This window comes from Leptidea sinapis, chromosome 14 (genome assembly GCF_905404315.1).
Source record: "Leptidea sinapis chromosome 14, ilLepSina1.1, whole genome shotgun sequence".
In the NCBI taxonomy this organism is placed as follows: Eukaryota; Metazoa; Arthropoda; class Insecta; order Lepidoptera; family Pieridae; genus Leptidea; species Leptidea sinapis.
The window spans coordinates 14,417,647-14,432,279 of record NC_066278.1 but is presented as its reverse complement, the minus strand read 5'-3'; the positions used below and the strand labels follow the sequence as shown (position 1 = coordinate 14,432,279).

The window sequence follows — 14,633 nt, the reverse complement described above, 5'->3', positions numbered from 1 at the left end:
TTAACAAGCCCACGTCAAATATAGGCTCAGATGTCATAAGCATTAAGCACGAATTTTGAAGTACCGTCGCAAGTTATTTTACACTAACACAAAATTTACTTAGTGTCTTTGAGCGCAAAATCAAAATGGTTGAATTTAGTTAAATAATACCGTTACTGTTGGTTCCACCTTGTAATGAATAGCCCTTGTGTTTGTTTAATTATTATGATAGTTATCATTAGATCACCCTGTTTTAACAGTAATCTAATGAAACGTCGGAGAGTGCACTCGGAATTCAAAGGTATTTAGTGCAGGATGAACGGTTAATTTCTGTTGAGTAACACCTGTATTTGAAGCATCGATACTAAACTTCCTTATAAAACTAATGTAAAACAGACTTATAATTTCTACTTATCTTTTGACTTCAACTTTTATGGAGGCAACCGCTTACTGACACCATGACACTCGAAACACAATATTGAAATATTAATACTAATATTACTCGATGAAATAAGGATTCTATAAACTGGATTGTCACACACTTTAAATTTATCTTCAAAATTTAGTATTTTACACCGTAAACATCCTAGCACTACTCAAAATAATTAAATGCAATTAAAATGTTAGGGAGCACTCAAGAAACACGTCATGACATCGTCATGTACATTACGGTCGTTTGATATCTTAAATATGGCTATTATTTCCGATTTGTATAACTTTTATGTATGTTATTAATAGGATTTGCTGGTATTATATGAGACCCAGTACACTGTGAAGGGCTGAAGTGCCCAATATCCTCGTAAGCTCTGCGGTTCTTTAAGAAGAATCAAATAATCATAGTCATTAAGGCCAAGACATTTGAATTTCTTTAGTTTCAATTAACGCTGATAGTACTGTCTAAGGGACCAAAACTTTAATGATGGCCTATTATAAAAGTAAGCATTTTGGCAATGACTTTAGTGATTGTAGTTTGTGAATAGAAGGCATAAATAAAAGAAAAAAAGTATCAGGTGTCAATGTTTGCCATTTGCCATCCACACAACATTGAGGTAAAAAATCTCAAATAATATTAGTAATCTTTAGGTTTATCTCTTTAATTATGCATGGTAATTAAACTTAAATTATCAATGCAGACTCATACACAATTTATTATTATTTACTGGATTCTGCATGAATTCCAATTAGGATTTCAAAGCAAACATTTAAAGTCCCTTGAAAAGGATTTTCAGTGGTGTAGTCGAAGTATTCTTTCGAGTTCAGTCTTTTTTGTACTAATTATGTATCAAATATTGTTATTATAAAATATATCCTAGTTGTTAATAATTAAATTTGAAAAAAGATCATAGTCCTATGCAAAGTACTATCGGCTTTAGTAACTAATAAGAACATTTTATTAACTTAGGTTTAATTAGGTTTTTTTACCTTTTTAGTTTTAACGGAAAAAGAATTAGAAGAGAACCTTTTAACAATTCTCAACAACTCTAATTATTATTTAATTCCAAATATTTACTAAGCAACTACAGTCAAAATCTGTTATAACGACGTCGAAGGGACTACTCATATTGAGTAGTAAAAACCGATAGTTGTAACAACCGGTGACAGGTATTAATAGGAAAGATAATATGTATATTCATGTAGGAAATTAAACTGCATTTTGTTTACTTTAATACAAACGTATAATATAAAAGAACAATATCATTTTTCCATCATTTTTGTATGCATAAAATCTGTAATTTTAGTTTGTTTGAAACACTTCTGTCGTGCATACACATTTTGTAATTCACGTTGGATTTTAATCAGCGTATCGTCACAATTTCCCTGCATGTGGAACTCTTCATTAAAAAGAACAATCTTTCGTAATATACTAACAGCATTGAGACCGTCAATCAAAGTTGGCACTGTAAATTGTTCTTCCGAGTCTTCCTGTTCATTTTCATTTTCCTCTTGAACTTCACGTACAATATCATCCTCCGTAGCTGGTGCACAAATTGCAATAGACTGATCTACATCAATGAACTCGTCTGTTTCAGTAGTAGATAGAGCAGGTCGTAAATTTTGGGCTAATTAAGCCAAAGAAATATTGTCCTCTTCATCGTCGTCAATCACATCATCTGAGGTTCTTGTTATAAGATTTGTAAGATCTTTAAAACCTGCATGCCCAAAGCAGTTAGCTATAGTTTTTTGTGAAACTTTTTCCCATTCTTCGGATATCATCAAGATGGCATCAAGAACCGTAAAGCTGTTCTGATTATTACTGTCAATGCTTTGTATTAACTTTAACACTTGCAGTCTTCTATAATGAGATTTTAAACATCTTATTACACCTTGGTCCATAGGTTGCAGTACAGATGTAACATTTGGTGGTAAGAACACGAGTTTAATACACTTCAGATTAGTAACAGCCGGATGAGCAGGACAATTAGCAACTAAAAGAAGAACTTTCTTATTGTTTGCTTTTAATTCAGCGTCCCAGTTTCGTAACCATTTTTCAAAAATTTCCGATGTCATCCATGACTTCACATTGTTTTGATACGTTACCGGCAGTGAGCGTATGTTTTTAAAGCATCTTGGTTTCTTAGATTTCCCAATAACTAAAAGCTTCCTTTTACAGGATCCTGTCATATTTGCTGCAACCATGATCGTTAGTCTCGTCTTGGACATTTTTCCTCCCGAACAATTCTCTCCTTTGAATTTTAAAGTCCTGTCTGGTGTCATATTGTAAAAAAGTCCGGTTTCGTCTGCGTTATAAATGTCTTCTGGACTGTAGCCTTCGCATAATGTAGGCCACTTTTGCGTAATCCATTCGTCTACAGCATCTTTATCCACACTGGCAGCTTCATTTTCCCGCCGACAATGCCATGTCGAGCCCGGAAACGTTGAATCCAACTAGACGAGCAAACAAAATCTTCACCAAAACGTTGAGCAAAATCGTTTGCTTTTTGTTGAAGAATTGGTCTATTTATTGGCACATTATTTGTCCTTTGATATTTAAACCACTTTAACAAAGCTTCCTCAATCTTCGTATGCCGCGTTGTTCTGGCTCGTTTCATTTTCAAAAAATTCTTGTCGTAAAGGATTTGAATTTTCTCCCTTTCTTTCCAAATGGTTGAAATTGTCGAGTGAGATACACCATATTCTTTTGCCAGGTCTTTGTTTGGAATTCCTTTCTCTAGCTTTGAAATAATATGCGATTTTTCTTTGATACTGATTTGTTTTCTTTTTTTTTGACATGTTACAATTTTCACAGTTAACTCACCAATAATGTTTTGGTGCGTCTTGTGTAAAGATAAGTAACAAACTGACTTAAGAGATATGACGAAGCGGGCCTTGAGGCTATGGCATGCATGTGCTTTGTTTCTAAGAATTACAAAAGACCCTAAACTTTGTTTACTTTTACGATAATAGCCATTGACTATTATACTGTGCCAGATGTGGATACAGTTACCTATTCAAATTGTTTACAATACAGCTGAGCCGGTCGTTCTACAGATATAATTCTCCGAAAACATTAACCAAATGTGGTCGCTTAATGCGGTATGTCGTAGTAAACAATGTCGTAAAAACCAATGTTTTAGATAAGGCGGTCATATAACATTCAGCCAGGACCTTTGATTTTGGTAAATTTAAGCGGTATGTGGTTCTAAATGATGTCGCCATAAACGGTTTTGACTGTATTTTCATACTAAAATTAGAACTTAATAGGTAATTTTAATATCCATCAAAACTTACAGTACTTCCAAAGGTACTAATTATGAATGTTGCCATATATTAATACAATTGTTTTACAAATGTTTTTTGAAATGCGTTAAAATAACCATATTTATAATGTACAGGTACTTTAAAGTTTTATACTTTGCTTAAAAGAGTGGTTAAAACATCTTAAAATAAGCCTCCATTTAATTCAAGTCAATTGGATACCTATAATGCTTAAAAAGCCTTAGTTGAAGTGCTAGGCCTTTATGACTATAAAAATTTGGACTCTTATAGCGTACCTGCAGTCATTATTACAACCTGCTCTCAAATTACCTTCGTTCTTGGTCTCTGGTGCTACAAGCAAATATGGGTATATATTACACTCAACTACATTTGTCCTGATTTTGTAATTGACATTTTAAAATACATTAACAATATTAATACCGTTACAATGTTGATAAAAACCTGAAAGCAAGAATTTACCTGGAAAGCTGTCGATGAACTATCAAATCTTTGACGAAAATCATGAATGTGTTTTTTTTCCTCCCTAGCAAATGCTAGTCTTGGATCAATATAAGTTTTATTTCCAGTCTCATGTTGCAAATAAACAGTTTTCCCATCCTCATCAACCATCTTAGTCCAACCAAATGGTAACTCTTTAGGTATCACTTTTTTACAGCCTGTTCGTGGATGAGTCCACTGAATTTTATTGTTGCAGGTGCTGAAAAATCCAGATCAATTATCTAAGTCCCTTGGGCAAATGATATTTGCTTGTCAAGCTTGCAATGTTTTTTTCTTATTGATAGATTTGACAACAGCCATCGGATACTCGGTTGTTGAACACCACTTACCAAATTGTGCAAAAATTCATATTACATTAAGTGTTGTAAGCAAAGGTAAATTAATATTTTATCTATCAAATCGTGGCAATGTAAATTTTGGTAGAAGACTCAAGCTGCTTAAATACATTTCTGATTTAGGTAATTAAACATATGATGACAGTAAACTGATTTAATTATAATAGTTATTAATTTGTTACAGATTATTCACTATTTTATTAAAACCCCAACAGAACTCATAAGATCAAAAAGGATAAAATTCTAAATAGTATTTATAAAAAACTTATTAAACATCAAAAATTACCACACATTTAAAAATTTATGTGTCCACCTGAGAAGAATGTGAGCAAAAACTCAGCAGGCTCCTCTTTTTTAAATAAAATTTTGTCACAATATAATATTTTGTATGATAAAATTTATTCTCAATCGTACAATTAGAAGCGTCATTTATGTTAATAAGAAGCACCAATAAATTAGGAAATCTTAAGAACCTTACTTTACAAAGTATACATTTCCATCTTCTGTTGATTTCTCTTCCCAGCCTGGCGGTAATTCATCTTCACTATCTGAGTCTATAACATGCATTGTTATTTATTTGTGCAAAATGTCTTGAATTAGGTATGTATTAAAAAATAAAAATATTTAACAAGTACACAATACAATAATATTGGTATGATTCCACAAAAAATGTAAGGATTCGAGTAAACTAAGATCTACAACAATATATTCCAAAAATCCTAAGTAGGTGAAACTAAAAGTTAATAAATAACAAGCACACAATATTTATTACTTATCATCAATTAAATTTTTGTGATATTTTCGTGTGACTGCACCAGGCGGGCGCAAATTATTTCGCGACTTGGATTTAGTTAATTTTGCTGCAAAGAACGTAACAACTCTCGAACTAGAGTTTTGAAAACTTTTACAATTTACTGTGATCACAGACTGTGATAAAATCACAGAACATTTTACTCTAAGTTCTAACGAGCATTCAGGATGGATAAAAATTAAAATACGGAACAAATACAAAAACATTTTTTTTTTGGTTCTATTCGTCCATCTGGACAGGCAAAGGGGTCAAAAGCCCATACAGCCAAGTCTTCATTTTTATTTTTCTATTCTTCACGTTACACAGCTTGTTCAAAGTCAAGCTAAGTCTTTATATCAATTTCAAATCAATTATACAAATTTCCTGAGTACCATAATATATTTTTGCATCTCTTATTCTTATAGAATGCTTTGAAAATATTACTAGATTCCTTTTGTCAATACTGACCTCAAGACTAAGATATTGAAAATAAAGCTCCAATTTTTTGAGTGCTACATTAAGATCTAACACATTATTTGATAAATTATGTCCTGAACTATACACTACTAGATCATCAGCAAATTGGAGGTTAGAAACTCTATTACCCAAGACAATATTTATTTGATTTATGTAGATTATAAAGAGCAATGGACTCAAAATTCCGCCCTGCGATACGCCTCTATATGAATATCGAGGACCTATTAATTGGTTATTGACTCTAACATAAAGTTTACGACCATGCAAGAAATATCCAACTAACTATTTTTTCAGGGACATTTAAAGATGGATGATAATTGTTCTAAATCAACATAATTAAATTCTCCTACAACATCCAAAAAACACCAGCCAATATCTTATTGTCAATCTGGGCACTATGGATGTCAAGACATAAATGCCGTAGACTCTCACAAGCAGAACGACCGCATCGAAATCCAAATTGATTATTAGGTAAGAGGTTGTTACTTTCAATATAAAATATTAATCTCTGTTTTATTAATTGTTCAAAAATTTTAACAACACACGAGCTTGGTGTGATAGGACGATATGAATCAGCTGAACTAGAATCTTTCCCATGCTTTAAAATTGGAATTAGACAGTCTGTTTTCCATTCTTCTGGAATAGTGGAGTTCCATAGGAGATTTAATATTTTTAGAAACTTATTTAAGCTAGAAGAGTTTAGGAGTTTAAACAATTTATAGGAGAGCCAATCCAAACTGCATGCAAAGTCCTTTCTTGATGATAGACCAGCTTTTACTTCTTCAATAGTAAAAGGGGCAATCATAAAAGAGTTGGTGCTATTTAAAGGATGATTATTATGAATACTTGTCAAATTTGGTACTGTATCTGGAGTATATTTGTGTAAAAAGTTGGATATCCAATTATTGCTATAGAAACAATTATTATTAGAATATAAGTTCTTAAATTTCCTCATTTTTGTCCAAATCTGTTTCATTGGCGTTAACCTATTTATGGTGGAGCAAAAATCTGTCCAGGATTTACGACGTTGAAGTCTTAATATACGTTTTTTCTTTGCTTGAGCTTGCTTAAAATGAATGTAGTTTTGGATATTGCAATTTGATTTGAATAACAGATAAGCCTGATTGCAATCTTCTGCCACTTAAGTACATTGCCCATTCCACCAGGGAAGTCGTCGCTTTCTTTTAGGTAGATGAGTAATATTGTTACAGTGGTAGTTGGTTTTTCTACCGCTCTAAGAATTATGGAACAGAAGTTATTGTAAGACTTCTGTAGATTACAATGATTCTTGGTTCGGAGTTATCTAATGCTCTACAGTCTCTCAAGAATAGGAAGGCACCAGGAAGCGACCAAATAACAGCAGAAGTGCTTAAAGCTATGGGTGACCTGGGTGAAGAGATACTTTACAATATTTGCTCACACGTCTGGCAAAACGGTGATTGGCCGCGAGACTGGTCGGAATCCGTAATTCTTCCGCTGCATAAGAAAGGGTCAACCAAGAGCTGCGGCAATTATCCAACCTTATCCTTCATCTCGCATGCCAGCAAAATTTTGCTTCATATTCTCAATAATCGCATCCACTACTATCGGAATTGGCAAATTCCGCAGGAGCAAGCTGGTTTTGTGAAGGGCAAGGGCACTCGGGAGCAGATTCTCAATGTCAGGCAGCTCATTGAGAAGGCATACGAGTTTGATACGCCAGTGCTAATGTGCTTCGTCGACTACAGTAAGGCTTTCGACTGTGTCAATTGGAGTTGCTTATGGAGGGTTCTGCAAGAGCTTGGTGTACCAAATCATCTCATCGCTTTGCTTCGCTCCCTGTATGGCTCAAGCCAGGGAGTTGTAAGAGTCGATAAAACAACCTCGAAACCCTTTAAGTTTCATCAAGGAGTGCGCCAGGGATGCATTTTGTCGCCCATTCATTTCAACGCCTATGGAGAGCACATTATGAGACGTACCTGCGAGAACTGGGAGGGAGGCATCACAATTGGTGGCGTGAAAATCACCAACTTGCACTACGCCGATGACACTACTCTTCTTGCAGCAAGTGAGTCAGAAATGGCTGCACTTCTTGAACGTATGGAGCGGATTAGTGGAGAGATGGGACTTCCCATAAACAGGTCCAAGACCAAAGTCATGTAGGTGGATAGATCTGGGAAGTTGGAACTAACTGGTGTGCTGGGCCTAGAAATGGTGGACAACTTTATCTACCTGGGTTCCAACATAATTAACGATGGTTCGTGCGAGAGGGAAGTACGCAGGAGAATTGGCATGGCTAAGATCGCCATGTCTCAGCTTGGAAGAATCTGGAGAGATCGCAACATTTCCGTAAAAACTAAGACCAAACTGTTACGGACCCTAGTCTTGTCGATATTTTCGTACGGCGCTGAGACTTGGACACTGAAAGCTGCAGACCGTAAACGCATTGACGACTTTGAGATGTGGTGCTGGAGAAAGATGCTCCGTATCCCCTGGACAGCATTTCGATCTAATCTCTCCATACTGCGTGAACTCAGGATCTCCTCGCGATTGTCTTCCGAATGTCTGCGCAGAGTTTTAGAATACATCGGTCACATCGCAAGGAAGGACGATGGAAACCTTGAGAGGCTCATTGTGGTCGGCAAAATAGTTATATATATCTGTATATTTGGTTTAAGCCAAGTTTCTGATATAAGTGCTATGTGTATGTCCTGCTCATAAAGTAGGTTTTGAAGCTCAATTAGTCTGTTACTCAACAGACTTTGAGCATTCCACTGTACTATGTTAAGTTTGTGACAGTTGAATGTGACGTTTTATTTTTAATTTGTATGGTATCTTTAATAGCTGAAGTAATTGCGTGTGAGCTAATGCTTTGATTCTGAGTTTTATTTAGTGTTATGACTTTGATTATTGATTCTGTGATTAGGTTCATTGCTGCTGGATTGGATAAAATTAAATTAATGATGTCTTGTGTGTTCTCTGTCTTATTGAGTGATGGAAAGTTTGTTGGATGTTTAAATAAATCTGATAATGGTGTTTTACTTTTATTTTTACTATCCAATATCTTTTTTTGTTTTATAGGGCATTGACCTGATACTGTACCTTTACAGTGTACACATACTGCTTTGTCAATAGGTATAGTACATTCTTTATATGAATGATTTTCAGTGCAGATTGAGCAACGCTGAGCATTCTTACAGAATTAAGCCAAGTGGTCAAACCTAAGGCATCGGAAACACTGCTTAACTGGCGGCACATAAGGTCGCACTGGTAGACGCCACATCTTTAAGTTAACGTAATCTGGGAGTGAAGTAGATGACGCAAAGGTAATAATGACTGCCTGTGTAGGTTGTAATATAAAACCACTATCGGATTTGTTTTTTTTCATTATACGCCGAACAGAAATATTTTTTTTGTACATGACAAAGATTTGAAAATTTTTTTGTTGGACATATCAATAGGTATGGAGGAAATTACTCCAGACAATTCAGTGGCACCAGCTGGGATGGACGCCTTAATATTTTGTTCCCTTAAAAATGTCGTGTTGTCTAGGAATGTATTAGCCAAATTGGGTCGTTCAAACACTACTCCTATCTTATATTTATTAAGTTTCTTAAGATATTTAATGCCTTTAATGAAGCGCGATAAGCAGCTACTAAGAGTTAGCATGTCACGACTACCAAGTGGCTGTTCAGTGGCACTCTCTATGAAGACTATAAATTCATAACCGGCACCTGCGTCTTCCGGATATCGGCGACAATAGTCGGCCACCCTATATGGCAAATAAAAGTCCTCGTGGTCTTCCAAAACTGTACGCGAATCTGAGTATTCGCTACTTTCAGAGGTGGAATCTAGAATAGACTCACCTTTATCTCGTTCCGGCTTGGTTTTTTTCCGCCATTTCGACATCTCTTACCACAAACCTAAATCACTAAATATATAGACTTTTACTTATACTAAACAAATTAAATGATAAACATATACAAATACTTAGATACTTTTCAAAAATATGAGGATTATATACAATATAATAGAAATATTTAATTTTATAGTTAAAAAGACCGCCCTAAGCATTCAAGAGTCCCCGCGCTTTTCTCTGTCAACGACAAAAATCAATGTCAATTGTCAGAACTCAGAACTAATTAAAAAAACTGTTGTTGGAGTACTGTCAAATTAAAATTATTTTTATTTATATTAATTGAAAATTGAATTTATAATATAATAAAAGTTAGTGGTTTTTCTATTAAAAAGAATATGTTTTTCATAACTTAACTTATATTAACTTTGTGTATAAGTTCATGTACAGTGGTTATGTAGGGTAAAATTTAGGAGTTTTAAAAAAAAATTTTGATTACAATAAACGAAAAAAAATTACAGGTAATCTAGTAGTAATTTTTAATACAGTCTAATAAGGTTAATTTTTGCAATTCTTCCATTTTTTTTATTTATTAATCAAACTACTTACAGAACTTTATCACTTTGAGATTAAAATGTAGGTATTGTTTATAAAACTTTTTTTTTATAATCGGCACTCGAGTGGTTTTGACTGAACACGTGATCAAAGTATTGCGAGGACCTTACCTCGAAAACGCCAGTGCTCACAGTAGAATATGGCGGCGATTGATGACGTCAAATATTTCCTTAGCGTACTGCGGCAGTATAGTGGCTGTCCATAACAGAACAAATTTTTCTACAGTGATAGCACTGTGCAGTGCTCGCAGTGCATATCGGAACACACCCTAAGTTTATTGATTGATATTTCCTATTCCCATGTAAAATATGTGTACTATTATGTATTATATTATAACTTGTATTATCAATAATCACTAAGTTATTCCGTATCCAATTTGAATGAAATAGTGCTTAAATAATTTTATGAAGAAAATAGGAATAATTTATTACTTTTCTTATTCGGAAAATTATATTTCATTGCTAAATTACTTATCAGTATATTATTACAAAAAGTTAAACGTGCCACTAGATAGATCACCTGAAAGGTCTAGCTCGGTGCCGGAATTGAATCAAGCTTCCGCAGCTAGCGTTATCACCTCACTCTCATACGTCAGTGCCAGGGGTAACTGGAGTAAGAGAGAGCGAGAAAACTATCAAAATGAAGAGATAAATGTCAAGCTATTAGATCTGTGGAAGGACATTAAAATGACATGAAAGAAATAAAAGAGCTGTTTCTCGTCATACAAAAAAATAATAATGAACAAATAAAATCCATTATATCAAAATCGGCGGGCAGCTTTCCAGTTACCCGACTGGAACACGCAAGTTCTGGTCGTTGTAGAAAGCTGCTCTTGGTAACTTGAACCAGCCGTCCATGCCGCCGTTGCACATGAGGAATGACACCCTGGACCATACGGCAAAAGAGAAAGCCGATCTCCTGTGCGCTCTTCTCGCCTCCAACTCGACTCTTGACGACAACGGAAAAACACCGCCGACCATCCCGCGGTGTCAGAGCTCTATGCCTGAAGTACAGTTCAGACAGAAAACTGTTAGGCGAGCTCTGTTTTCGTTGGACGTCAGAAAGTCGAGCGGGCCGGATGGCATTTCTCCAATCGTGCTTAGAACGTGTGCCCCTGAGTTGACGCCGGTGCTAACGCGTTTATTCCGGCACTTTTATTCCAAAGGCGTAGTCCCTGACACATGGAAGTCAGACCTTGTCCATCCGATCCAAAAAAAAGGAGACAGTTCGGATCCGGCAAACTACAGGCCTATTGCTATAACCCTGCTCTCCAAAATCATGGAGAGCATAATTAGCTGCCAACTTTTGGTATACCTAGAGGGTCACCAGTATGGTATACCAAAAGTTGGTATACCTAGAGGGTCACCGTATGGTCGGTCGCTGATCAACTGATCGACCGACAATACGGCTTTTGCCATGGTTGGTCGGCAGGAGATCTTCTGGTATACCTAACACATAGATGGGCGGCGGCTATTGAAATCAAGGGGGAAAGTGTGGCAATTAGCCTGGATATAGCGAAGGCCTTTGATCGTGTATGGCACAAGGCGCTCCTCTCAAAACTTCCATCATTTGGGCTTCTATTATATTGTTATGGGGCACTGCAGCCGATATAAATACTATCTTTGTGCTGCAGAAGAGGGCTATTTGCGCGATTTATAACCTAGGTCCTAAAGAATCATTAAGAGAAAAATTTAAAGAAATAAACATTTTGACTGTTGCTTCTCAATACATTTTCGATAATGTTTTGTATGTTCATAAGCACATTGAGGAATTTTCTAGAAACTGTGACATTCATAATGTTAACACGAGGAACAAACATAAACTTGTTATGCCTACTACTCGGTTGGGTCGAGTTAGTAAGTCTTTTGTTGGGCGATATATATGCTTCTACAATATGATCCCAGAAAATGTACAAAACAAATGTGTTACGAAATTTAAAAGAATTGTTAAAAAACGTTTGTGTGGGAAAGGTTATTATAGCATAAACGATTTTCTTAATGACACCATGGACTGGGAATAAAGCGAACACCCTCAGGCTCTTTAATTATAAATGTTTATTGTACGATATTACATTGTAATCCATATTTTATATTAAAAAAAAGCCCGCTGAGTTTCTTGCGCCCATTATTCTCAGGTCTGAGGCAGTCTCTTTTGAATGGGTGGTAGATTTTGACGTTTAATAAGTGATTTAAAATCATATGTTGAATAAAAATTTTTAAATTTGAATTTTGAATTTGAATTCCAGAGAGCTTATGCAAGTGGACCTCCAGCTTCCTCACTGGGCGCAGCATACAGGTCGTTATCGATGGATATTGCTCGAAGCCGAAGCCCATGAATGCTGGAGTGCCCCAAGGCTGTGTGCTATCTCCCACTCTGTTTCTTCTGCATTTCAATGATATGTTGGACACCTCCAACATACATTGCTATGCAGACGACAGCACTGGTGATGCCGTATACACGGGCCATGCAGGTCTCTCAGAAATCGTCGACCAGTGCCGGGAGAAATTTGTGTCTTCTATCGAGTCCTCTCTTGAGAAGGTCCCAGAAGGCTCGAGTTTGCGAGTTTACCACTAAAAAAACCCAATTTGTCGTATCACCGCTCTTCGATAACACTTCCCTTAAAGCCTCGCCTTGTATCGGAATATTGGATCTCGAAATCTCGAGCGATTACCAATTCCGTGGCCATCTGGAGGGCAAAGCCAAATTGGCTTCGAAGAAGCTGGGCGTCATCATTAGAGCACGGCAATACTTCAAGCCGGCCCACATTCTAGCGCTCTACAAAGCGCAGGTCCGGCGGACCCATAGAGTATTGCTGTCATCTCTGATGTGGCGCACCCCAGTATCAGCTCGATCCATTTGACCCCGTGCAACGCAGAGCAGCTTGAATGGACCCAGTGCTCTGTGAACGGCTGGATCACTTGGCGTTGCATAGAGACGTCGCTTCATTGTGTGTCTTCTACAGGCCGGCAACGCTCTTGTGATTCCTCTGGTGTGGCAAGAGAATGTGGGCGGCGGTAATCACTTAACACCAGGTGACCCGTACGCTCGTTTGTCCTCCTATTCCATAAAAAAAAAACATTATAACAGCATTGAAGGATATACAACAAGTAAACGAAGGTTTTCAAAAAAGTATTACATTTGTAGCTGTACCTACAACCAATAATATCAATTAATACAAATGTCTAATATCTAACCTGTAACCTGTAACGTAACACCTTCGTAGCATTATAGATCGTAGAAATATTAATCGTGCATATTAACTGTAATAAGCGTTTGCCGAAAGATTCGTTCTTAAAAGAACATTTTAATTTATATACCGTAATATTAGCTCTTATAAGAACCATTTCATAGAATCAATCAAGTCATAGAAACATACAGATCACCCGTAGTCGTCAGTCATATGCTCCGCGTTACACAACCTCACAGCAAGGCCGAGCGTACTCGACTGAAGCGTCGCGGCGTCGATCACTATTCATTCAATTTTAATCAATGAGCGACAGAGTGGGTGCTCAATACTCATTGACATCGGATGATCGAGGTTCGACGCGAGTTTACACAAGCGCGCACTCGCTGGCCGGTTTACTGCGATAGCATTAGTTTTAGAGCGTGATAGAACACATAATATTATTCTCAATTCTTATTGAATGAAACGTTAAACTATTGGTCAAAATGTAAGCTTTAGTATTGGTGTGTATTTTCTAAACTTGTAAATATTTTTAAGTAACAATTGTAATTGGTTAACTAGTTTTAAGGATTTTGTATATATATCGTGTAACTGAAGTAAAATATATCTTCCACATATTCCTCATAGTCTTCATACTACTCAAGCAGTTGTTTTATTTAATCTCCAAACGCTCAGTCTCTAAACATTCCTAAGTGAGCAAAATTCAATTCCTGACAGACCCAAATTCAGACTTCCAAAAAAAGATAGCGTCTCTCGAAATTCAAGTCAAAAACGACATGGAATACATCACTCTTCTAGAAAACAAGCTTGAAGATAGTCATAGAACTGAAAGGAAGAATAATATTGAAATAAAAAACGTGCCTCTGAAAGGGCCTGAAAATAAACTCTCACAAAAATGGTACAAAATTTGGCTAATAATTTAGATATGAGTATTACACAAGCCGAAATAACGATATTATGAATATTAATAATAAATAGCCAGATGACAGTACTATGATTGTTTAATTTACTAATACTTTCACAAAAACTGAACTCATTAAATCGGCTAAATTATATAACAACAGAAACAAAAGCAATAAACTATGTGCAAAACATCTAGGTTTTCAAACAAACACAGACATACCTATTTTCATATCGGAAAACCTCACACCGAAAGGACCATATATATATATGTCACATAAATATAAATATTGCTGGACAAAC

The 14,633-nt window shown here is 35.9% G+C and overlaps 1 protein-coding gene and 1 pseudogene across 3 annotated transcripts in view; both read right to left on the bottom strand.

The window, feature by feature from the left end:
- The window catches only part of LOC126968007 (WW domain-containing oxidoreductase), a 34,039-nt gene extending 28,208 nt beyond the window's left edge, over positions 1-5,831 (bottom strand). Inside the window, exons 1-3 of one of the 3 annotated variants that reach the window (XM_050812786.1) lie at positions 5,788-5,831; positions 5,008-5,083; positions 4,156-4,393 (exon numbers count right to left, since the gene is read on the bottom strand). In XM_050812786.1, the coding sequence (XP_050668743.1) occupies positions 4,156-4,305 (150 nt within the window). In that variant the 5' untranslated portion in view covers positions 4,306-4,393; positions 5,008-5,083; positions 5,788-5,831. Of the gene's footprint in view, positions 1-4,155; positions 4,394-5,007; positions 5,496-5,787 lie in introns of those variants that run through there. The other 2 variants (XM_050812785.1, XM_050812784.1) reach the window with 2 other exon arrangements.
- On the bottom strand, positions 1,354-4,126 carry LOC126968021 (tigger transposable element-derived protein 4-like; annotated as a pseudogene).
- Positions 5,832-14,633: the final 8,802 nt, after the last annotated feature.